Raw genomic sequence first — 22,802 nt, forward strand, 5'->3', positions numbered from 1 at the left:
TGTAAATGAGGAGTTATTTTTGTTTGGAAAGTCTTCCTTTGTGCCGTGATGCCTTCAGCACAGCTTCCATGAAATACTTCAAATGTGGAGAAATTGCATGAATTTGGAAAGATTGCAAGCTCGTGTAAATATTGCAGAGATTGCTTCAATTACAATTATTTATTGTCATGACAAGATTGACTGATAAATGCTGTTATTTTAGTAGTGAGTTTTTTTTTAAATTTGTGTAGTAAGTTCAGACTGTTTTCTGAGTTGTCGTCACAGACCGGGTGCACTTGCGTCCTGCACGCTGCAGAGGGCGCTGTGGAGGTGCTAAAATCGAGTTTCTACTCCTATCGCCAGTTGCATAAGCCAACTGTGGGGAAACATGTCTCCAGGCCAGTCCACTTTCACAGGAGACTCTTGTATAACAATGACCATCTTAATAATAAAGTCCAGAACTGGCCTAAACTTAGAGTTTTGTGAAAGAGTCTCATTCAGATACATGATGGCTCTGCAGCTGCTGATTGATAATAACATCAAACTATACAGGCTGTTTCTGACTCGGACACTTGAGCACATTTAATATTCTCAGAAAATAAACATACAAGTGTTAGTACTTCCTGTAATTCAGTGGAAAACCTGACTTCTTCTAAAGCTCGTGTTAAACTTTTTTAACACTAGGGATTACCAGGACTGAGAGGGGAGCAGGGTCCCCCGGGGCCGGCAGGACCTCCCGGCAACGCAGGGACACCTGTAAGTACGCACACACACACACACACACACACGCACACACACACACACACACACACACACACACTTTTAATTTTCTATCTGCACATCTCTACATTTGTTTCTGTCCTCTTTCTGTTTTCAGCAAAATTTTTCCAAATGTCTTCACCCTTTGTTCTGTTTCAGGGTAAAGCGGGTGAAAATGGTAAATCTGGGCCTCCCGGCAAAATGGTAACTCCTTCTTATTATGACATCCTGAATATAATATAAACAAATTCGGATATAACCGAGTGCTCATTTTATTAGTGATACGACTGTTATGTTTTGATATTTATTCCAGTAAAAGTATGAATATGTGTGATTGTGTCAGTGTAGTTTGTGGAGTGAGTGCAAGAATTAGCATAAACCTAAAAGCCTTAGTGTTCATCTACTGTCAAAATAAGAGCTTTAAATGCTTTTGAAATCATATTAATTCAACACAAAGGCAAAATTGCAAACTCCTGCTTGAATTTGTGTAAATTATTACCATCGCAAGATTGTCATTTCCTGGAGCGATTGTCTAATTAGGTGGAGCAGATGTCATATTTTGTCGTTGTAGGATAAATATATATATTTATTTTTGTACTGTGTTCATTTGTAAAAACATGATTTGTCTGGAGATGAGATGGGTTGTGTTTTTGATGCACTGCGTCCAGTGACATTTGTTTACTGATCAAAAGCAGTGCGGGCGTTTGTTTCCGAGTCTAATGGCTGAGAGTCTGTGAAGCAGCAGCTCTGAGTGCTCCTGCAGCACAACGGCCATTACTCACTTTGTTCCTGCAGAGTTACTAATGCAGTTTGTTGTGACTCACAGGGTGAGGACGGAGTCCCTGGCGAAGATGGCAGAAAGGTCTGTGGCTCTTTATTGGTTGATACGATCATCTGGCAGGATCAGGTTTAGTTTTCGCAGTTTCATTTCAGTCGACTCAACAAGATTTCTTTCAAATTCATTAAAAAAAATAAAAATAATTAAAAAAAAAAAAAAAAAAAAAATCGACTTTTTGACTTAAAATGTAGCATTTTAAGACTTTGGAGGCGCTTTGATTTGCCACCAGTGCAGGATGATTTTTGAATTGTCTGTATTTCTCTGTGAATCTGACGCCTCTGTTTCTAATCTGCAGGGTGACAGAGGAGACGTCGGAGCAGCTGGAAGAGACGTCAGTTTTACCTCCTTCATATCTTTATTCTACATCTTTCTACATTGTCCCCTCTGTGTCTCAACCTGCCCTCCTGCACGCCTCCTTCCTGTTTTCATCATATCTTCCTCAACCTCATTGCACATGAGTTTTCTTCTCTCTCGTCACCCCTCCAATGTGCATAAATCAGTCGTAGTTTGCTCTGATATTGACATCACGCTCTCACTCAATCAGTCGACTTCTCATAAGCAGCTATATATATTCACTAGCCTCTAATGATGTAGCTTAGCCTTTAAGGGGCAGCCACTTCTGAGAGGAATCCAGACGGGTGCCAAATGTCAGAGTGCTGTTTTCATGTGCAAATTCATATTAATTATCTCCCGAACATCAGTGGAGGGGGGGCAGCGGCCACCTGCTTTGATTTTATAGTTCAGCCTTGACTGGTGCGCGGGAGGAAGTAACCCCGTGCAGAGTGAGCGTCGTTGTGTAATCGCACGTGTTTTTCAGGGCCGCGATGGGCTGAAAGGTGACCGTGGTCTTGGAGGGCCCGTGGGCCCCCCCGGCTCCTCGGGGCCTCCCGGAGTACCGGGCGGCATCGGCCCTCCCGGACAGGTGAGAGATGATGTCAACTTCTGAAAAATAAAAAGGAAAATCAGTCGGTTTTACTAAAGCATTTCTCAAATCGTGTACTAACGTGCGCACACTTGCTATTTTAAGTGCAAAAGTGTGTTCACACTATCGAGTATGGAAATATGCAGAACACCACTCGTACCCGGATGGTGCTGTCCAAACTAATACAGCTGCTTTCTGAATCTCATACTTTTTGGTTCTACTTTCAGTACGTACTGCAGCTATCCGACAAAGTATGTACTGTTGCATGTAGTGTGCGTACAATCGGGACATACTGCTGCATCACAGAAACGGGCCTTGAACTTTGACCCTCTTGGTTGAAATAACAAGAAAAAGGAGGCGATTTAAAACGAGCGCGCTTCCACTCAGTTGCAGTTCAGTCGATGTGACGTGTCTTCTGCTGCAAAGGATTGTGGGTCAGAACAAACAGATGTAGTAGAACATCCGGGTACTTTTGGCATACTATGTATTTGGACATACTAAATAGTATGTTTACTGTGTGAATGTGTGAAACAGTTTTTTATGTAATATAACTAAAGGAATGAAATGTTGGTGTCTGATGTAATCAAACGTTTTTTCCGTTAAGTGCTGAACGTTAATGTGAGACAACACAATCCTGTCAAATTCATGTACTACACAAGTAAATGTACTGACATGCGAGTGTACTAATGAAAGTATTCAGTTGAGATGGATGAACTCTCCCCGTCTCTCAGGTTTTGTACGTGAAAGGAGTTGAAGCGGCCCCGATCTCCGGTCCTCAGGGGCCTCCCGGGACGCCTGTGAGTGTGCATGACTCCGCCGTATCCCAACGTTGTTCCTCATTACATCCTAAAGCAACTTAAGTTAACACGCTTTGAATGTGTGCACGTCTTCGTAAACGTGTCTTTCCTTTTGTCTGTCATCAAAGAAGAGATTATCTCCTTCATGCGTCGTGTGCGGTCGCGTTTTCTCCGGCAGCGTCGCGCCGTCACATGATTCCTGTTTTCATCTGCATCTGTTTCTGCATGCGGCTGCATCCCTCCCACAGCCGACTGATGCTTTCATTATCTGTGCTCCATCCTTCAGGGTATCCCTGGAATCCCGGGAGCAGCGGGAGCCCGAGTAAGTAGAAATTGTCTTCACTGATCTCGGCTTGCTTTTGATCTGCCTGTTGTTTGACCGCCGTCTTTGTTGCAGGGTGATCGAGGTCCACCTGGCTTCAAAGGTGAAACTGTAAGTCCAACTTTTATCTAGATTAGAATGAAAGTGTCACGTAGAGGTTTCTTGTATTTTTCTTTGACCCTTTTGATATCTTGCTATCGGCAGGGAGATCCAGGAGAGGACGGGGCGCCGGGCAAACCGGGGACAGCCGTGGTAGGACGTCGGCTCAGCGCCCGTCAGGAAATCCTTCATTGTCCACATTTTTAATTTCTGCATCTGTGTTTAACAATGTTTCTGTTTCTCTTACCAGGATGTACAAAAAGCTCTGGCTGGCCTTGGTATTCAGGTATGTGAGCTCCACATAATTATGATCTAATATTGATGCTATAAGTTTTCTTTGAAATACTAGAAAGATGAATGGATCTGTGATGGAAATAAGAAAAACCATTTACTCAGAAATACAATAATCTAATCAGTTGTAAGTTCAATCGCCTTCCTCAGTTCTTACTCGCGCATTTATTATGTCTATATGGATATATATATTTTAACATAATAGTCTTGCTGATGGAAAATTACCGTAGAACTTATGAAAAGTGTTATTTGTCCATCCATTCTTGGAAATTTCATCGTATTACATATAACTGCTGAATTAGTCTGAAACTAGAAAAGGTTTTTAAGTGGATTAATAGAGTTTTGAGGGTCAAATGTAGATTTATTTAATATTCTTACATACCAGCCCAGAATATATTTATAATAAATATCCTAATTTATTCCCAAATATATTTTTAAACTGCCCATCAGTACCTGATTTATATTTTTGGACTCAGCAGGTGAAAGAGACACAAAGGATGTTGATAATGAGCAGTTTTGAAGCTGCCGAGATGAATTTTAAATAGCTGGGGTTTATCTGAGGTCTGAGGCATCTGCTGCCGAAGTTATGAAGCTCCTCCACGTCGGGTTTCTTCCCTCCGTGCAGGTGTCTGATCTGACGGTGCTTGTGAATCGGAAGGACGTACTGCCGGCTCCGCCGGTGCAGAAGGCAGAGAGAGGTGAAAAAGGAGACAGAGGTGAAACTGGACCGAGAGGACCATCTGGTGCAGATGTAAGTATGAGTAAAAAAAGAAAAAGAAAAGTACGATTTGATGAGGTCAGGTCCACATGAGCGCCTCATTCTCATGTTTACCACAATTTATTAATTATTTAAAGACTAGCAAGAAATGTAGCGACACCTAGCACGTGTTTTTGGGTCCCACCCCGTCATTATTTCGAAAATAAGCTTAAAAAAGACCTGTTTTTGGGGGGCGTGTCTGTTTGATTGACAGGTCTGTGGTGCAGTCAGGTTACAGCTATCGGTGGGCGAGACGTAGTATCGTCAGGTTTCCGATCAGATCGGTCAGAACCACCGCTGGCTCCTCCCCCAGCTTGTCCAAATATGGTCACTTCCTGCTCCGAACTAGCAAGATGGTGACGGACAGAATCTGAACTGTTTCGTGTTTTGCACCAGGGTGTTCGTGGTTTTCAGGGAGAGAGGGGATCCAAAGGAGAACAAGGGGAGCGAGGATCTGTAGGAGCCACCGGACCTCCAGGAAGAGCCATCGTAGAACGAGGGTCCGAGGGACCCGCGGGACCGGCCGGAGAGTCGGGCAAGCCCGGAATACCAGGCGTTCCTGGAAGAGCTGGAGAACTGGGGGAGGCCGGGAGACCCGGAGACAAGGTGAAGAGGAGAGTCGGGTAAACAGATGAAGATTATCTCATGGAGTCGACATGACTGACGTGTTTCTGTGTTTCAGGGGGAGAGAGGAGAGAAAGGTGACAGAGGAGAATCTGTAAGTGACTGATGAGTTTGACTTTGATGTTTCAGTGAAACATTGTTGCAGCCAGATGAGAGTTTCTTTTAATTTTCAGGGTAAAATCGGATTAACCGGAGCGGCCGGCCCACCGGGTCAAAAGGTCAACTTCTTCTGCATTATAACCTTTGGTACGCCGTCTTTACTAAATGTAGTAAAAGAGAGGAGTTTTAAGATGTTTGTGTGCGCTGCAGGGAGCTTCTGCTGAGTCGGTACTAGTCGGCACTCCCGGGATCAGAGGCACTCCAGGACTCGCAGGACAGAAGGGAGAGCCTGGTGCTACTGGACTATCAGGACCCAAAGGAGACCGGGTAAGACTCAAACACAGTAACACAAAATTATACACCATAACATGTGTTTCTTAATGCAGATGAGCTATTTTAATATGTCTTCTAGGGTTTTGTGGGACCTCAAGGTGTGAAAGGAGACAGAGGAGAGCATGGAGACAAAGGACGTGAGGGCTCCGCGGTGAGACGCCTTTCAGATGCAGTCGAGATTAGAAAAACCTTTTTTTTATTTTTTTTTTATGATTGCTTCTTGTTTTAAACAACATTAACATTTTGGGAAATACATTTATCTGGTTTCTTACCGCAGTTGGGATGAAAAGATTTCAGTAACTTTCATAACAGTTTTCTAAATCTGAAGTTGCAGCCAGCTGCTTGTTGACTTGAAAGTTTGTTTAGAGGCAGATTGAAAGCTCACTAATTAGAATCTTAAATCTTGTTTGTTCAATCTGTGAAAACTGAAATGTAAAAATAACAAGTTGGGTTTTCTGTGTTGATCTTCCCAACTAAATCTCAAAATCATATTAATATTATTATTATTATTATTATTATTACATTTCTTTGAAGTAGCTATATGTGTGTTGTAATTCCAGGGGATACCAGGAGAACCGGGAAAACCTGGTCAGGATGGGAAACCTGTAAGTGGAGAACTCAGTTTTACATGTGAAGATTAAATTTATACTTCCGATGCTGTATTTTCAAATATAAAATCTTCATAAAGAGCACGATAATGTAATGACTCCTCTAAATATGTAGTGAACATGTTTTCCAGCAGACTCGGTAAGTTTTTTTCTTTTATGAAAGTAAGAGATAATTAACAATTTTGACACATAAATCTTTGTGGTGTTTTTAACAAAACATCAGTTGTTGTCTTATTTATCTTATGCCAGTTTTGCTTTGTTTATGTTTGTTTTAATTTTAAGTAGATTTTAAGTTCATTTTAATTATGAAAGTAATATTAACTTCATATTTGCTTTTTGCAGAGTGCCTGTAATGATTTGATTGTAATCCACAGACTCGCTGCACCTGTTTACTTGTTTAATAATATGAATATGAGCGAGTTTCAGGTCCCATCAAAGGATACTCTGAAGTTTCATCTTTGCTCTCATTACATAATGATTACATGGATAATTGAGACCCAGTGTAAAGTGAACCCTGTAGTCCTGACAGCGTTGTGTGGGTGTAGTGAATGGAAGGAGAAGAGCACCTCCTCACCCTTGTTATTTCCCTCCCTGTGTGTTGGAGCAGGGCTCCACGGGGCCCGCTGGTCCTCGAGGCCCACCAGTGAGTAACCGGTGACCCGGTGTGCTTTCAGAGTTTCAACCACTGATTTGGCTGCGAGCAGCGACGCAGCTCTCCTTTCCCCTCCTTGGGCTGAGGCTTCATAGATCCTTAAACAATAACCTTTTGCTTCCGGGGCGGCTAACACCTCACTCTTCTTCTCTGTCCGTTTCCTTTTCTGTGTTTGTTCGTTCCCCTCTTCCAACCCCCCCTCCATCTTTCTTCCTCCCCAGGGCTTGCCTGGGTTCCCAGGAGTTCTAGGCAGACCGGTAGGTTTCTCTGCTGCTGGCTGGCATGCTCGAGCTGCACAGGAGGGTTCGGCTCGGTAGAACCCGTCCCTGCGGTATCACAAACGAGTGGCAGAGCACCAAAAGCTGATGAGATGCCAGTTGGCTTCAGCTCAGACAGAAGAGTAGCTGTAAAGATGAATCTGGATTTAACAACGGGGGAATAAGCTTTCACACCATTTCACCACTTTAATGTAATTTGTATTTGAAGCCTCCTCGTTGAAACGGAGGTCCGCGATCAGAGTCAGACCTCGATCAACTCCTCGTAAAATGTCCCCAAAAGCACCCGAGTTTTAAGGTTTGATTTTAAATCTATCACAAATTTGCTGGCGGAGATGAAAGGAAGCGGCCTGACACCGGCGCCGAGCCCTCGACAGGATCCGCCGTTCAGTAGTGGCGGGAACACTAAAACCGAGCGCACTTGAAGAACCTCCCGTCGTCGCTTCGCTTCAGTCGGCTTATCGTGCATGCAGCTGGCTGCTGTCTGTCGTCAGCTGATCCTCTCAGCGCTGATCTCTCAGCGTCTCTGTTTGTGTTGTTGGGATTCTGTCTCACGTCCATGTGTTTGTATATTTATGTCTCCTAAAGAGACTCAAACTATCTGTGTGTGTATGACGGTATTTGTTGTCCAATATTGAGTACATACAAAATGCATATATTTTTGAGTGCTCAATTTTTGTAAACATATTCACGCATAAATATGTTACTCAAAGAAAAAGTTTACATTTTGGGAAATCACATACTGTATTTGCTTTCTTGCCTTGAGAGAGATTAAAAAGTCACCACCATCTGCTAGCAGCCAGTTAGCTTAGCATTAAACACTAGAAACAACAAGCCCGGTTCTGTCATTTGTAAAGTTAATTAATCAGCATGTCAAAATTAAAAAAAAAAAAAAAAAAAAGTAAAATGACTGGAAACGATCATCAGACAAATATCGTCATAAAAATCCTTTTACAAGATTACACAAATGGAACTCATTGAGGAGTCCTCGTTCACCTCCTCTGCGGTTCGTCTTTCTCAACCCGTAAAGAACAGAGTTGACATGTGATGTCACTTTCTGGAGGGTCACATGGCGCAGTGACATCTGGGAGTTTTGTCATCACTCTGAAACTCCAGGCAGGAACTCGTAAAAAACACGTGTGCTATTCTCACCTGACTCTCTGCAAGAAAGCTTTTCCAAAATGTTCCTTTTTAAAATGTGGCCTGTGTGCAGTTTTAGTATTTAAAACTTGTATTTTTATGATCTACGATATGATTGGTGTTTTGTTTCCAGGGAAACCCAGGAGAGCCGGGCATCAGGGGGCCAACTGTAAGTATGAACACTCATTCACAGACTCGTAATACCAGTTAACAGCAGCAGTTTACATGTTGTCATGTTTGTTTTCATCAGGGCCCCATGGGACCCAACGGGCTGCCGGGGCCACCGGGTGTGAAGGTCAGCTCACTGCATTTATAACACTGTGCTGCAGGTTACTGTGGGTGTCACGGCTTTTTATTGTGTTGTTCACCAAGTCATGAAAAGGTTGTTTGTTCACAGGGTAACCAAGGAGACGCAGGCGTTGGTGTTCAGGTGAAAACAACATCTTTTAGACCAGATATTGAGTTATTTTAGTATCCAATCATAAACCAGTCCAAACAGTGGAGATGTATAGTAGATAAACTGTCAGTGAAGGTACCTCTCCTCTCTGCAGGGACCTCCCGGAGCCCAGGGGAGCACAGGTCTGCCGGGACCACCAGGTCCTCCAGGAGCCGTGGTAGGTATTCCCGTAAATCACAGCTGCCCTCTGGGGAAAAAAGTGCTTTCATGCTCCCTCATGAAATCCGTGGAGAATCTCACAGTGTGAATCCGAAATGTTTATTTCTGTCTGCAGGGTCCGCAGGGGCCTCCGGGGCTGTCGGGCCAAGTGGTGAGTACGTCCTGCTGATCCGGCTGCACTGTGAGGGAAAGTAGACTCCAAGAAACGTTTTCACCCCGAAGCATTTTAGCTGCAACTGAAAATAGGAAGTTAATTCAATTTAAAAAAAAAAAAAAAAAAAACTAAATAGAATATCTGTACCAAGTTTTTGTTGATAAATGACAGTGTGAGCTGGATTTTGTCGATGTTTTGTTTTGGCAGGAAACAGCCTGTTGTGTATGCGGTATTATTTATTATTTACATCATAGATATACTATTTATTGAGAATCACCACGACAACCAACATTTCTATCATGTTTTTATGTTTTCTCTCTGATCCATGCTGCAAACCGTCGGCTGTTTGTGCCACTCGGCATCTTTTAAAGAATAGATATATTAAAATAACATTATTATTATTATTATTATTATTAAGAGGAAATTTTGTACGCTGAATTAAAAAATATATATGTACGTGGAAAAGAAAATCCTTTCATTGGACTTTGAGTGATATTTTCGTACTCTATCCTTTTTTCATGCAGATTATCACTGAGTGATATTATTTAGTTCATCATGTGCAGAGTTGTTAAACACGTATTACATGTCCAGAGGTGTGTGCTGCTCCCCAGGGTGAAGCAGGCAAACCGGGGGTTCCTGGAAGAGATGGGGTGCCGGGGAAAGAAGGAACATATGGACTACCAGGAAAGCAGGTGTGTGTGTGTGTGTGTGTGTGTGTGAGGGCGGGGGTCTGTGTGTGCGTCTGTGTGTGTGTGTGTGTGTGTGTGTGTGTGTGTGTGTGTGTCTGTGGGGGGGTAGGGTGTGTGTGTGTGTGTGTGTGTGTGTGTGTGTGTGTGCGAGAGGTTCTTATTATTAAGCCATCCTCCGTGTTAACATTGTGTAATTTGATCCTCAGGGCATCGCCGGACCTCCAGGCCAGGCGGCTCTAAAGGGGGAGCAGGGAGACAGCGGTCCTCCGGGGAAGGTGAGAGCACGGCGGGTCTGCTGAGCCGCCTCTGGCTGGCGGGACACTTAATGCAGCTCTGTGCTGGTTCTTATTGGACGTGATCCCAGCTACGAAATGATTCGCTCTACAAAGTAATAAAAATAACATTTCTGTGGTGCTATTAGTTGCTTCCTACTTGAAGAGTTTTCATCTGATGCGGAGCACCAGGAGGTCTTATTGCTGGTTTTCCTTCAGGGGCTGCTGTTGGTGCTTCAGATAAATTCAGCTGCAATTTTGTGCTCCTCTTCCAGCCGGCCCAGAGTCCCGCTGTCTGTGGTTTACATGTTGCAGATAGCTGCCTCTACAAACCAGAAGTATTAACGGTGATAACGCTCGGCTGGCTGCAGCAGCGTGAGGCTGAAGGAAGTAACACGGCAGGAAACAGAACTTCAGCGTTTCCCGTGTTCGTCTAGTTTTGGGTGACTCGGCCTGAATATTGTGATTATCAGGGGAAGGTCAGGGAAGGTCAGGGAAGGTCAGGGAAGGTCAGGGAAGATCATGGAAGGTCAGGGAAGGTCAGGGAAGGTCAGGGAAGATCAGGGAAGGTCAGGGAAGATCAGGGAAGGTCAGGGAAGATCAGGGAAGATCACAAACTAAATTTGAGTTGCCATTTATCAACATTTTTCATGTAGTCTTTCTTTTTCATCACGTTATTTCAGGTGTTTCCTGTATTGGCTGACTGGTTTTATCTTCTTTTACGATGTCTTCAGTAAAAAGATGTCTTTTATTTTCTTGTTGCTGCTTAGGAAGACAATCATGCAGGAAAATGATGATTTTAAGCGTTTTGTCTCCAAAATAAAGATTTCAAAGACTGGCTGATAAAAATAGACGACAGAAAAGCTGAATGTAAAGTTTTGTAGAACTATTATAGATCTATTAAATATAGGAGAGAAGCATGAAGGCTTCTTATCGATCCTATTTGGAAACATGTTTGCACTAAGTTTTCTGCTAGCGTTAGTGTGTTTATTCGGTGTGCAGGCCTAGTTGTGTGTGATCATAATTGTGCAGCAGGTTTAAGTTTTGTACTGACAAACACCTGTGAGCTTGTAAATTGATGTGAATAAAATAATGTGAACGTCAGTGCAGTGGGAACTCTGTATAAACATCCCTCGAGTACTTCGTGGTAATCAAAGAGCCTCAACTTCCTGTGCAGTCTGTCTCGGTGTTATTTCTCCGTCACATGGCTCTTATTGATTGATTAATTGAAAGAGCACATTTTCTGGCACTTTCTCAGCCAGTAAAATCAGTGTTCACATGTCTGCTGCAGAATTTATCTTTTGCATTGCAGCCCCGGATTTTATTTTTGTTTTCAGAATGTAAATGAGAGAAACACCCTGTGGACGCTTCTCTCTCTCGCCTCTCTCTCTCTAAATGTGAAAAATTGGCCAACCGTGAATGTGAATTTTTCAGCTAAATCCCTGCATAAATGTATGCTTAATTGCCTTGAGTGTTCTATTAAGCAGTCTACCAGCCTGTAAGTCTGCAGAAATAGCACAAGCTGCTCCAATTCGTCTTGTATCAGTCGGTATGTACCTCGCAGCAGATGACACGTAAACATCCGTAAACACGGCCGCCTGGAGAACATTATGCCAAATACAGTCCGAAATATTTCACCTCTTCACCCTGAAGAGCTCTTTGGTTGGTTTGGATGCATGATGAAGATTGTTTAATCATCTAGGGGTCAACTAAATTATCTGCCTGGTCAGTTATCGGACCGATTTTGAGCATTTTTGTGATTATCTATATATTGTTTTTTATTAATTTGCCAATAAAATAAATTCATTTAAAAAATGTGCTGCTTTGGCTCTGATGCAGCCGCCTCTGCACTCTGTGGTGTTTGAACAATGTCCCGGCCACGCTGAAGGTGCAAAATAATTTCTGAAAACATCTTTCAGGCATCAAATTCAAGATTAGCATTTATTTTTCATAGAATAATGTACATGTTTACAATTATTTGGCCTTTCAAATAGAAACCACCGCACCACTGACACTAAATCAGGTTTGCCTGCTTACGTTTGTCTTTATTGAAATGACGTCTGTTAACAGGAACTGGCTTGGCTTTATAAAACCTGTTCCAGTTCAGCTAATGAGACTCTCAATTTAATCAACTTTCTGCTCAGAAAGACTGAAGCTGACAGAGAAGGTCATTTACATAATGTTCCTCTTGCAGAGCTCATCACAGCACAAAGAACTGAATCTCTGCTTCACTTTGCATTAGAGATAGCTCAAATAAACATCTTTATTTCTGACAGAAGAAACAACACTTAATATTTACTATAGAACACCAATCTGCTCTCAAACTTCTACTTTTAGTCGTGCATTTAAAATTTCCTCCACCGCCGACAGCTGATTCTTCTGTCTCTGAGCCACAAGCCATCAAACTTTGTTGCTCGGGGCGACGCGTTTTGTAATGCAAAGCAGGTCTATCAAGTGCGCTGCCAGATTTCATAATGACATACAGTAGCCCTCACATTTACCAGCGAAGATTTTACTGACGTTCTCGTACATCTGTAGAACAGCTGTTTGGAAAATGAAATGTCAATTTGGAAACATGTAAAGCTGGAGCTGTTCAATAAATCGTAATGTTTCCTCTGTTGTTTACATCCTCATCAGTTCCAGTTGTATTGTGCCGCCCCGTTTACTTATTGGAAATGTTTGCTTGTACTACATTATAATATTTCTGTGCATAATGGGAGTTTAATCAGATGTGAGCCTGGTTCAGTCTGTTTCTTCCTGTTGAAAGGAAGTTTATTCCTCTGAAGAGTCTGAGGTTTTTCTCCCTTAAGGAAATGTTTTTTTCCTCCTAGCTTACATGGGAATTGTAGAATTGTTGATTTTCTCCGTATAAACTTGTAAAGTTCTGTCGTAAGGACTTTCCTGTGTTGAGTGCCCTGAAACAACCTGTTGTGATTGGGCGCTATTCCCTACCAGTCCTGCTGTTTGTATTGTTGACGTGGATCGTGTCGAGTGTGTTGAACGACTCCCCCTCTGCTGACAGCCTCGGGTTCAGCACCTCGGACAGCGCCGCGGCGACGCTGGCACCGAGCTCAGCCGTTTGATAAATAACCGAGAAACACTCGTCCATCTGCTCTGGATCTGTCCAGTGTTTGTTGTCACACACATGAACACACTTTCAACACTTCAGGGGACATCACATTGACTTGTATTCATTTCCCAAGAGGCTCAAACTAACCATAAATATTACTGTCTTAACTCTGATCCTCACCCTAACTATCATGTCTCACTAGAATTTAAGGATTTATATTAGGAGTTGCTGTCTCCTCAACATTAGTAATACTTGTACACAGTCACACACAGACATGTTTAAAACTTTCTCAAATGCAGCTTCAAGCCTTTTTTGGTGTCCTCAAGGTCAACAGGGCAGAAAAATGTTCGAACACCAAGAACAGAAATGGCACTTTATGTTTCTTTCAAAAATGGATATAATATAATTTAATAGGCATATTATTCACTGAAGACTTGAGTCTCTTAAACAAGTGTTTGTAAGACCGTTGCAAGTAAAGTTTAGTATATTTTTTACAAACGTTGACTCGTTGGGTTAATTAATGATTCTAAATTGCCTATAGGCAAGAAAGGAAAATGGTTAGGCTGATATGATACTCAATACAGGCTTTTAAGTACCCATCTCCATTTAGTTTTGTTTTTTTTATCAACTTGTACAGTGTTGCAGTGGAAATAACGATGATTTCCTCCATTTTTCTTCACTCTCTCAGGCGGTGGCGGGACCCCCAGGACCCAAAGGAGACCGGGTGAGCCGCTGTTATTGGCCGTAACGTTGCAGTAGTCATTTGTCTTCTCTGATAGTAGAAGTGAGTTGCTGAGTGCAGCTGACAGTTCTCTCCTGTTCTGATTGATGCAGGGTCTTCCTGGTCAAACACTGCCGGGCGCAGCAGGGGAGCAAGGTCCACCTGGCGAAAAGGTGAGTCTGATCTATGTGCCGGTTGACGCAGGACTGACTGAAAATGTTAAGTGCTTTTTCATTAAAGTTGTATGACTGCATGTCGTTCAGGGAAGCAGGGGAGACAAAGGTGCTGGTGGTGTCAAAGGAGAGAGAGTGAGTACCGTCACGTTGCAGAGAAGCACACATACGTGATGTAAGAATCACATGTTGATGAGGTTTTATCTGTCTTCATACCAGGGAGTGTCCGGTGAATCAGGAGACCCTGGAGAAGACGTAAGTCATCACTCTTTGTTTTTTATAGTTAGAGATCGATGTTGCATGTTGTCACATGTTTTTGCAAGAGAATTACATGCAGTGTTTGACATAAAACCAGATAAAAAAGGAACATTTAAAAATATAGAAAAGACATGAGATGCATAAGAACAAATAAAATCCGTGATGGTACAGCATCAACAAACGTTTAGTACGTACATAAACCCAGTTAACATCTTTCTGTTATCTAGGTTTCATACGGACGTACAGGAAATTTATCAAGATCTAAACGATTATATTTATTAAATAAGAATCCTTTTTGTTAAATTGATTTATTCCAAGTCAGTCCAATTATTTAATCCTGCTTCATTCAGATGATTTTCTGTCGCAGTGAGATGAAAGTTTCTTAAAGTTTCAGCGTTGACTCTGGAGGTTTTAATTATTTGTCGTCCCTGAGGTTAAACCTGTCAACACCGATGGAACGTGTCTTCACCACAATAATGAACGTTAAAGTGATGTCTGAGGGGATTAAAATTATGAAGCACTTTTTAAACAAGCTGCCAAATCTGTGTTTGCTCAATGAGTCATATTCTTCTGTTCTTTTTCCATTTGTTTCTTATTGTTTTTGGTTCAGAAATCAACAGTAATTCTTCTTTTCACTCCGTTGATTTGATTTTCATGCAGGGGGCGCAGGGCTCTCCGGGACCAAAAGGAGATAAGGTAAGCTTTTGTCAAGTGTTTTTATTATTAAGTCTAAAATCAAACCAAATCCAGTGTGACAGGAATGACAAAAAACTGTGTTTCAGGGGGAGAAGGGCATCGGACTGCTCGGTCCTGCTGGTCGTGTGGGGCCGCAAGGTCTGAAGGTTTGTACCAGCATGTGTTGCAGCATTTTATTTTTATCTCTCTAATCACATAGTGTGTGTGTAGAGTCTATCGGATCTGTGATTGTGTTTCAGGGGGATCCGGGGCTCCCTGGTCCAGCTGGTCCTCCGGGGCCGCTGGGAAAGTCAGGGGACGCTGGGCAGGCTGGTCTGAGAGGAGAGAACGGACAACCTGGACCCCCTGGACCGCCTGGGGACCGGGTTGGTGGAGCTCATTATAACAAACTGCATGCTTTTAAACTTTATCACTCTGCTAAAATACGGCGGTCTCATTTTCAGGGTCTCCAAGGATTCGCAGGGCGTGCAGGAAATGTTGGACCTCCGGGTCCTTCTGGACCTCCAGGACAGGCGGTGAGTTTCTGTTCTTATTACACTCGCATATGTTGCTCGGTTCTCCTGGGAGCCTCTGTACAAACCTGGCTGCCGATGTACTGCACCTTTAGCTGGTTATTGGACAAACTGTAAAACCGATTCCTCCTTTCAGTGGCTTTAAATGTTGCTCTCGTATTATTAATAGATCTGAATGAGACGCAGAGACAATCATTGATGGATGTTTTGATTTTCAGGGCTCTCCTGGTACGAACGGGATCAGAGGGGACAAGGTGACTACACACCGACACACTGTATTTCTGTCCAGCTGTATAAATGTTAATGTTGTTTTTTTTATAGATATTATTTCTGTTGCCAGGGGGAAGTTGGTGTCGGCGTCCCCGGTCCCAGAGGAGAGAGAGGAGATCCAGGAACCAGAGTAAGACGTCCGTTTCACCACACTGCTGTTGGGATGGAGTAGAAATGTACCTTCAGTAGGATGGAAAGTAACGCTGGTGTGTTTTCTTCTTTGGTCTGTGATGTTTCAGGGCGAGGAGGGTCGGGCTGGTTTGGACGGGGAGAGAGGGCCGACGGTAATTATCGAGTATTTCCTCTTTTATCAAACACAGGAGAAAAATTACACCAGCAGAGAGTCTTTACACCGAAGCTTTCAGGAGCACTTTCAAGTTATTTTTTAAACCAGGAGATGGTCTGTCTGAAGGAAAACCCTGTTGTCGAAGAGGAGTTCTCACGAGGACTCGCTGTGTGTTTTAGACTGTAAATCAGAGGTTTCCAACACGTCACTCGTTAACTTCCAGTCGATCGTTAAACGGTTCTGAGTGTCTCACTGCAGGTTCAAACAATATGCAGGGTTTCCTACACATGGACTTACTTATCGACATACAGAAAGAAAACATGCACATGCTGTAAATTGAAGCTGTCATGATACAAACTGTGTTGAGCATCAGTTTGTTATTTTTTACATAAAACGGGTGGAGCTCAGCTGTGTGAATAAATGTTACTAAACATGAGGAGCTCTCAGATGGAAAAAAAAGTTGGAGACCTCTGATGTAAATGAATCCTTCAACTAGTCTTTCCTGTTCTCTGATTTTAAAGAACGATCAACAGAAATTTGGTCTACATGAGCTCATTATTTATTTTTATAATATTATTGTAATTTCATAATATTTTATCGTCTCGGCAAAAAGCACAACTCAAGTGCATTGTCTCGTTTCATTTTGTCACCATGTATAATGTGTGTGTGTGTGTGTGTGTGTGTGTGTGTGTGTGTGTGTGTGTGTGTGTGTGTGTGTGTGTGTGTGTGTGTGTGTGTGTGTGTATCAGGGCCCTACAGGGATTCGTGGTGGTCGAGGAGAGAAGGTGAATACTTCCAGTCCTATTTTTGCGTGTCATCATGTCGTCTTCGTCCCCCGAGCGTTCGTCTCGGGTAAAGTTGAGAATTAGATTGACAGGCTTGAATGAAATGCTTTACTCACAATCTCTCTTTTTGTTTTTTTTTCAGGGCGACGGCGGGCTGCAAGGTGACAAAGGAGAGAAGGTGTGTGTGCGCATTTTAATATCTACCAAGATCCGCTATCGCTCACGCTTTTCTTCTGTGTTTGTTTGTTTGTTTGTAAAGACGGCGGAGACAGAAAATAAAACATAATGTTGTTTAGAAGGAGCTCTTTCACGAGATTCATTCAGCTGAGAGCAGGAGGAATATATGAATACACACAATGTTAATAAGCTGTGATATTAAAAAGCACAAAGAAGAAAGTGATAAGAAAAGAAAACACAAGAAAACATTGTGTGTTGATGCTTTTTTTTGTGTGGTGAAAGCAGATGTTTACAGCTGTACTGTCACTCACAGGGCGACACGGTGCTGGTGGGAGGAACTCCTGGAGTAAATGGAAACAAAGGAGAAACGGTCAGTGAACGCACCACGCTGTTTACTGTATATTAAACATTTACTTTTGATCTGACTGTTTCTGTTTTTGTCTATTTTATTCAGGGGGACAGAGGACCCAAAGGTGTCCAAGGAGAAAAAGGGTTGAAAGGTCAAGAGGGTCCATCAGGAGAGCAGGTCATTTTATTTCAATTTCAAATTAATGCAATAAATATTTGGTTCATAAAATATTAGAATGTGCAAAAACCCAAAGTCAAATATCTGATTTCATCAGACCAACAATCCAAAATGCAAAGAGAGCAAAATATCAGTGATATGAAACAGATGAAAGATTTGTTACATCTGAGAAGCTAAAACCGGGAAATATTTGACATTTCTGGCTCGCAATAATGTTTATAGCAGATTATTGAAGATGTTGTTGATTGTTTTAGCTCAAAAAAGACATAAAATGTGAAATTATTGATAGAATATATCATTTATCGGTCATTAATTTAAATCAGCTATAATGCAACCTGAAAAAGGTCCATTTAAATTATATTTTGATATTCAGGTAACCAAAAACCTGGATAAAATGTGATTGTATTGATGTTACAGATTCAAAATTTCCATATTTCTGTGTGTGTTTGACATCAGGGTCTGAGAGGAGAACCAGGAGAACGAGGATCCACTGGGTTCCCGGGTGCTCGTGGTCCTGGAGGGCAGAAGGTGAGAGCTGTAGTTCATGGAGGATAATAATTGGGATTAAAGTAGTTTAAAAAATAATCCAGTCAGTCGTCGGTTCAGGTGGTGATTTCACCTCTTTAATTAGTGTTTCGTCTCTGCAGGGAGAAGCAGGCCAACCTGGAGTCCCGGGAGAATTGGTCTGTGGTTCTGCTTCCTAACACATAAAGCAACTTCCTGTTGTGTGTGTGGATTTCTGTTTAGTGGATGGAAGGAGGGATGATTTCTTCTTTTTAATTGCTTTCCAGGGTTTACCTGGAATTAATGGACTGGCAGGATTTAAAGGGGACAAAGGAGAGATCGGTGTCCTCGGACTGAGAGGAATCAAGGTATTTCTGAGTGTCTGTTCACTGTGCGGTTTACAGTGTTGGGTGACGACAGTCACAATAATGACATCATATTGATATGATTGCCAAGGATTACTACTTGCAGACTAAGAGCTGTTCAACCCAATAATATGATTATTAACATCTAAAAACTGGGATTTTTCTCACCCTGATAGGCTTCGCATTTCCTTTCACTTTGTTTAGTCATTTAAATTATATTTGGATCTCTTAACCAATCAAAGTTCAGACATTATTATTATTTTTATCATAACCTTCATACAATCATGTAATCTCTGAAACCTGAGTGCAGCAGGAGAAAGAAGACAGCAAAAAAAAAACTTTCACTTGGATTTATGAAGGATTTCAGAAAGGCTTCTCCATCTCTTCTATTCGCTTGTTGACTTCGATCGTTCAACATCTAACCAGTTCATCCTTGAGTCAAAGTGAATTTATTCCAGAATCTGAAACATATGAAACTACGATTATCGCCTCACAGTTGTATAAATCCAAGTGGCCACATGTGAAGATATTTCCTGAAGGAAATCACGATAGGAAATGGATGTGAGGTCACAGTGATCTCGAATTTTGTCGGTTGTCCTTGAGGTTAAGAGAACGTTGTTACCAAATTTGAAGACATTTCCTGAAATATTGTGGAAGAATTGGTCACCGTGAAGTAACACTGACCTTTTACCTTTGATTCCCAAAATCGAATCACTTCATCCTTTGGACCAAGTGAACATTTGTTCCAGATTTCAAGAAATTCTCTGAAGGCACTCTTGAGATATTTTGTTTACGGGAATGGGACGGACGGACGGACGAACAACCCAAATACATAATGCCTCCAGTAATGACTATCACCAGTGCGGAGGCAAAAAAAAAAAAAAAAAAAAGGCTTACAGCTGCGTGCTGAGTTTGACCTTCTGACTGCGTCTAAAGCAAATTAAGTTAATTCTTACTGAGAGGCAGTATTTCCAAGTCCAGCGTTCATCGGTGGGAATAACTATCACGAGTTATCTGGTCCTTGGTTCTGGTTTGGGGTTCTGACTTACTGATGGTTTTATTAGGAGGTATTTGTAAACAAAAATAATATCTTATTTTGTATATAATGAAACACAGAGTCCAACTGCATCAAGTTGTTTAAAATCAGAGTGGAAGCACAGGATCTTTACATAGTTTAGTACAGATATGAAGGTCAGTTTCACGTTGTTCTTCCTGTCTAATATTAAAATGTGTTTCTTAACGCTCTGTACCAGCTGTGAACCCTTGTACATTGTCTTTTGTTGTCATACTTTAATAACTCTGTTATTAAACTTAATGATTCACTAGCAGCCACAAAAGTTTGAAAGAAAAGTAAAAAACATGTGTCTGTTCATCCATCTTCCATGTCTGATAATTATAGCAGTGTGAAAGGACATTCATGTGTGCAGGTTTACGGGGGCTGATGTCATCAGCTCCTTCTGAGACCCACTTATCTTGCTTTTTACTTGCTATTACCGTCTGAAGAGCTGTTATCAGCAGAATAAAAGCGTCCGATTCTGCGTCATCTCCTTCAGCGACGGTAACTTGCTGCACAGAGTGTAAAAACAACAACGTGTCTAATGTTCCTACTAGTGTCTACAAGTGGAAGTTAAAAGAACAGTTTGTATGGATGGGCTCTCCAACCGGCAGGCACGCTGCATTTCTTCCATTCCAGCAATCACACGCCTTTTTGTGTCTGTCAGTAATGAATGTTTGTGTTTCCAGGGTGATCGAGGACCCAAAGGAGTTTGTGGAGGCGATGGACCCCGAGGAGAAAAGGTGAGGCAGCGAGAGGGTAAAAGGAATCGGTGGGAGGAAGAAGGATGGAAATAGGCATAAAAATAATAAGTTGATTCGTCAGAATTTTATAACTGCTGCGGTTTTTATACTGTCGGGTTTTTATTCTTCACATATAAAGCGTAAACAAAGCATGTTAACAACCAGCCGTTTGTATGAAATGGTCACTTTGTCCTTGTGTATTGCTCTATCTGTCTTGTATGAGTAAATTAATGTCTGTGTGTACGTTCAGGGAGATGCTGGTGTTCATGGACGATCAGGGCTCCCTGGGAGAAAAGGTGAACAGGTATGAAAACAGGCATTATTTGGTGTGTAATCTGTCCATTTGTGCTTCTTCTACAACGGATCATCAAGTGAGTTGCTTTCTGTGTTTCTCCAGGGAGACGTTGGACCTCCTGGAGCCCTGGGGACCACCGGAAAAGAGGGACTAGTTGGTCCCAAGGTATGTGATGTCGAAATTGTTTTTTTCTTTTTTCTATCTTTTGTCTGAAAATTGTCCAAATGCAAAGTGTGAACAAATTTTTTTCATGGCTTTAGGGTGACCGTGGCTTTGATGGACTTGCAGGACCCAAAGGAGCTCAGGGAGAGAAAGGTGAAAGGGTGAGTCACTAATTTCAGCTTCTTTCTATTTTTTGTAGTTTTACAATAAAGGTACGTCATTATCCCAGCTCACCACAAGAAATACACATATATCATAATAGTACCAATAAAAAAACAGTGACAAAAACAGTTCAGCTCCCTAAAAAGTGTCCCATTTTGCCTTTTTATACCATTTCAGCCCTCATGAACTTAAACACTCAAACAACAGCCGTGATGTCAATTAAGTCTGTGAGGGTTTAGGGATCGGTGAGGATTTTGGAATTGGGCCTTGAAATCTACTTCTTATATTAAGTCAGGGAAGCAGAGAAACAGTCTCTTTAGTCAACAGATGGGAGGTGAAGAAAACATCCAAGGGCTTAAAGAGTGGCCTGTAAGTGAAGTGAAGTTATCAACCCTGCAGAAATTCAAAGAAAAGTCACTTTAGTAAAAAACAAACTTATTTACGATGGAGTAAATAAGAGAAAATAGAATTAGAGGACTACACGAGAAGCTCGTGGACACTTTCATTTTGTCAAAGTAGCTCTCAGAGCCTGCTGAGATAATGTAACTTCAGTCCCTCCTGTTTAATTAGGAACTATTATGTCAATAAGGAATTACCTCACTTTTGTGTACATTTAATTTATATTGAGAAAACTGACCAAAAATCTCAAGAAAAAAGACAACATGTGGGTTTTAAAACATAGAGCATTGTGTTATCAGCATACAGGGAGAACTCAGTTCTCAGCTCCTCCTCTCCACAGTTACTTAAGGAGATTCCCAGGTGAATATTAGGTTATTTTGAGTAGTTATTATTTGTTTTGCAATTTTACCCAGAAGATAAAGAAAATACAAAATTTTATAACAAAAAGTAATTCCACTCAACTGTGGCTTTTTTAGTGTTCACCGAAGTATGAGTAAAAAGGATATGAGTATTTGAAGCACTTATTGCCTCAAATATATACGTAAAAATCTAAAATTAGAATATTCTCATACATGTTGTACCCAACCTGCATTTTCACCATCATCACTGTAACATCAGGAAACATGAACTAATAACATGTGTTAACCGTCTCTGTGCTTCATGCAGGGGCCACCAGGTGTCCCTGGCCCTCCAGGTCCCCAAGGAGTGGATGGGGCCTCCGGCTTGACTGGAACACAAGGACCAGCTGGTGCTAAAGGCCCCGAGGGGCTCCAGGGACAAAAGGTGACTATCGTTACTTCAGTTTGATGATTTTAAATTTCACACTTTGCAGCAGCTGCATCAATTCTGACTGCAGAGATTTGATGGTGAGCTAGCGACACTCGGGCGTCTGAGTGACGTCATGGCAACGAGGATGAAACTTTTGACAGTTTTGACATAAGTATGATGTAAAATTTCTATAAAAAGCCTTTTTGTATTTCCTTTTTGTTGCTCGGTCGCTGCTTTGTTCGCCTCTTTCTTCTTCACCTGACTCTTCTGATTGCTGTGTATTGCTTCATGATGATTGACAGTTTGATGGGCCCCGTGTTTGACTGGCTTGTCTGCTTCATCATCAGGAAAATAAAGCCGTTGACAGGAGAGCAGGGCTGCGTCAGGTTCCTTTGAGAGATGCACCTTTTTTTTCAGACCGAGTCACTCTCTTAATTCATCCTTATTTTCCAGCCTACGAACATACAGATATTTCCCTCTGATGCAGCCTGCTGATCTGATGAGAAGATTAAAAAGCAATGAATTTAAAATAAGACAAAACCCGTGAACTTATGATATGATAGAGGACGTATAACAGGAGTACTGTATGAGAATATAAAGGGGAAATTAAAGGCTCTGTGTAAATAACGTGCAAAACATAAACTGTTATC

At 41.9% G+C, this 22,802-nt stretch overlaps 1 protein-coding gene across 1 annotated transcript in view; it reads left to right on the forward strand.

Moving 5' to 3' along the window:
- The window catches only part of col7a1 (collagen, type VII, alpha 1), a 61,594-nt gene that overhangs the window by 31,231 nt on the left and 7,561 nt on the right, over positions 1–22,802 (forward strand). The window contains exons 62-109 of the mRNA XM_069154153.1: positions 664–735; positions 898–942; positions 1,565–1,600; positions 1,872–1,907; positions 2,394–2,498; positions 3,230–3,295; positions 3,582–3,617; positions 3,693–3,728; positions 3,822–3,869; positions 3,967–4,002; positions 4,633–4,758; positions 5,161–5,370; positions 5,447–5,482; positions 5,562–5,606; positions 5,698–5,814; positions 5,900–5,971; positions 6,381–6,425; positions 7,036–7,071; positions 8,629–8,664; positions 8,746–8,790; positions 8,893–8,925; positions 9,047–9,109; positions 9,227–9,262; positions 9,877–9,957; positions 10,161–10,229; positions 13,985–14,020; positions 14,131–14,190; positions 14,281–14,325; positions 14,410–14,445; positions 15,109–15,144; positions 15,231–15,290; positions 15,384–15,509; positions 15,588–15,659; positions 15,875–15,910; positions 15,997–16,056; positions 16,166–16,210; positions 16,962–16,997; positions 17,140–17,175; positions 17,488–17,544; positions 17,629–17,700; positions 18,157–18,228; positions 18,348–18,383; positions 18,492–18,572; positions 20,313–20,366; positions 20,617–20,670; positions 20,764–20,826; positions 20,922–20,984; positions 22,051–22,167. Of these exons, the coding sequence (XP_069010254.1) occupies positions 664–735; positions 898–942; positions 1,565–1,600; positions 1,872–1,907; positions 2,394–2,498; positions 3,230–3,295; positions 3,582–3,617; positions 3,693–3,728; positions 3,822–3,869; positions 3,967–4,002; positions 4,633–4,758; positions 5,161–5,370; positions 5,447–5,482; positions 5,562–5,606; positions 5,698–5,814; positions 5,900–5,971; positions 6,381–6,425; positions 7,036–7,071; positions 8,629–8,664; positions 8,746–8,790; positions 8,893–8,925; positions 9,047–9,109; positions 9,227–9,262; positions 9,877–9,957; positions 10,161–10,229; positions 13,985–14,020; positions 14,131–14,190; positions 14,281–14,325; positions 14,410–14,445; positions 15,109–15,144; positions 15,231–15,290; positions 15,384–15,509; positions 15,588–15,659; positions 15,875–15,910; positions 15,997–16,056; positions 16,166–16,210; positions 16,962–16,997; positions 17,140–17,175; positions 17,488–17,544; positions 17,629–17,700; positions 18,157–18,228; positions 18,348–18,383; positions 18,492–18,572; positions 20,313–20,366; positions 20,617–20,670; positions 20,764–20,826; positions 20,922–20,984; positions 22,051–22,167 (2,919 nt within the window). The remainder of the gene's footprint in view (positions 1–663; positions 736–897; positions 943–1,564; positions 1,601–1,871; positions 1,908–2,393; positions 2,499–3,229; positions 3,296–3,581; positions 3,618–3,692; positions 3,729–3,821; positions 3,870–3,966; positions 4,003–4,632; positions 4,759–5,160; positions 5,371–5,446; positions 5,483–5,561; positions 5,607–5,697; positions 5,815–5,899; positions 5,972–6,380; positions 6,426–7,035; positions 7,072–8,628; positions 8,665–8,745; positions 8,791–8,892; positions 8,926–9,046; positions 9,110–9,226; positions 9,263–9,876; positions 9,958–10,160; positions 10,230–13,984; positions 14,021–14,130; positions 14,191–14,280; positions 14,326–14,409; positions 14,446–15,108; positions 15,145–15,230; positions 15,291–15,383; positions 15,510–15,587; positions 15,660–15,874; positions 15,911–15,996; positions 16,057–16,165; positions 16,211–16,961; positions 16,998–17,139; positions 17,176–17,487; positions 17,545–17,628; positions 17,701–18,156; positions 18,229–18,347; positions 18,384–18,491; positions 18,573–20,312; positions 20,367–20,616; positions 20,671–20,763; positions 20,827–20,921; positions 20,985–22,050; positions 22,168–22,802) is intronic.

Source organism: Embiotoca jacksoni, unplaced genomic scaffold (assembly GCF_022577435.1).
Source record: "Embiotoca jacksoni isolate LCO1_2020_lvr unplaced genomic scaffold, fEmbJac1.0.p SCAF_1, whole genome shotgun sequence".
Classification (NCBI taxonomy): Eukaryota; Metazoa; Chordata; class Actinopteri; family Embiotocidae; genus Embiotoca; species Embiotoca jacksoni.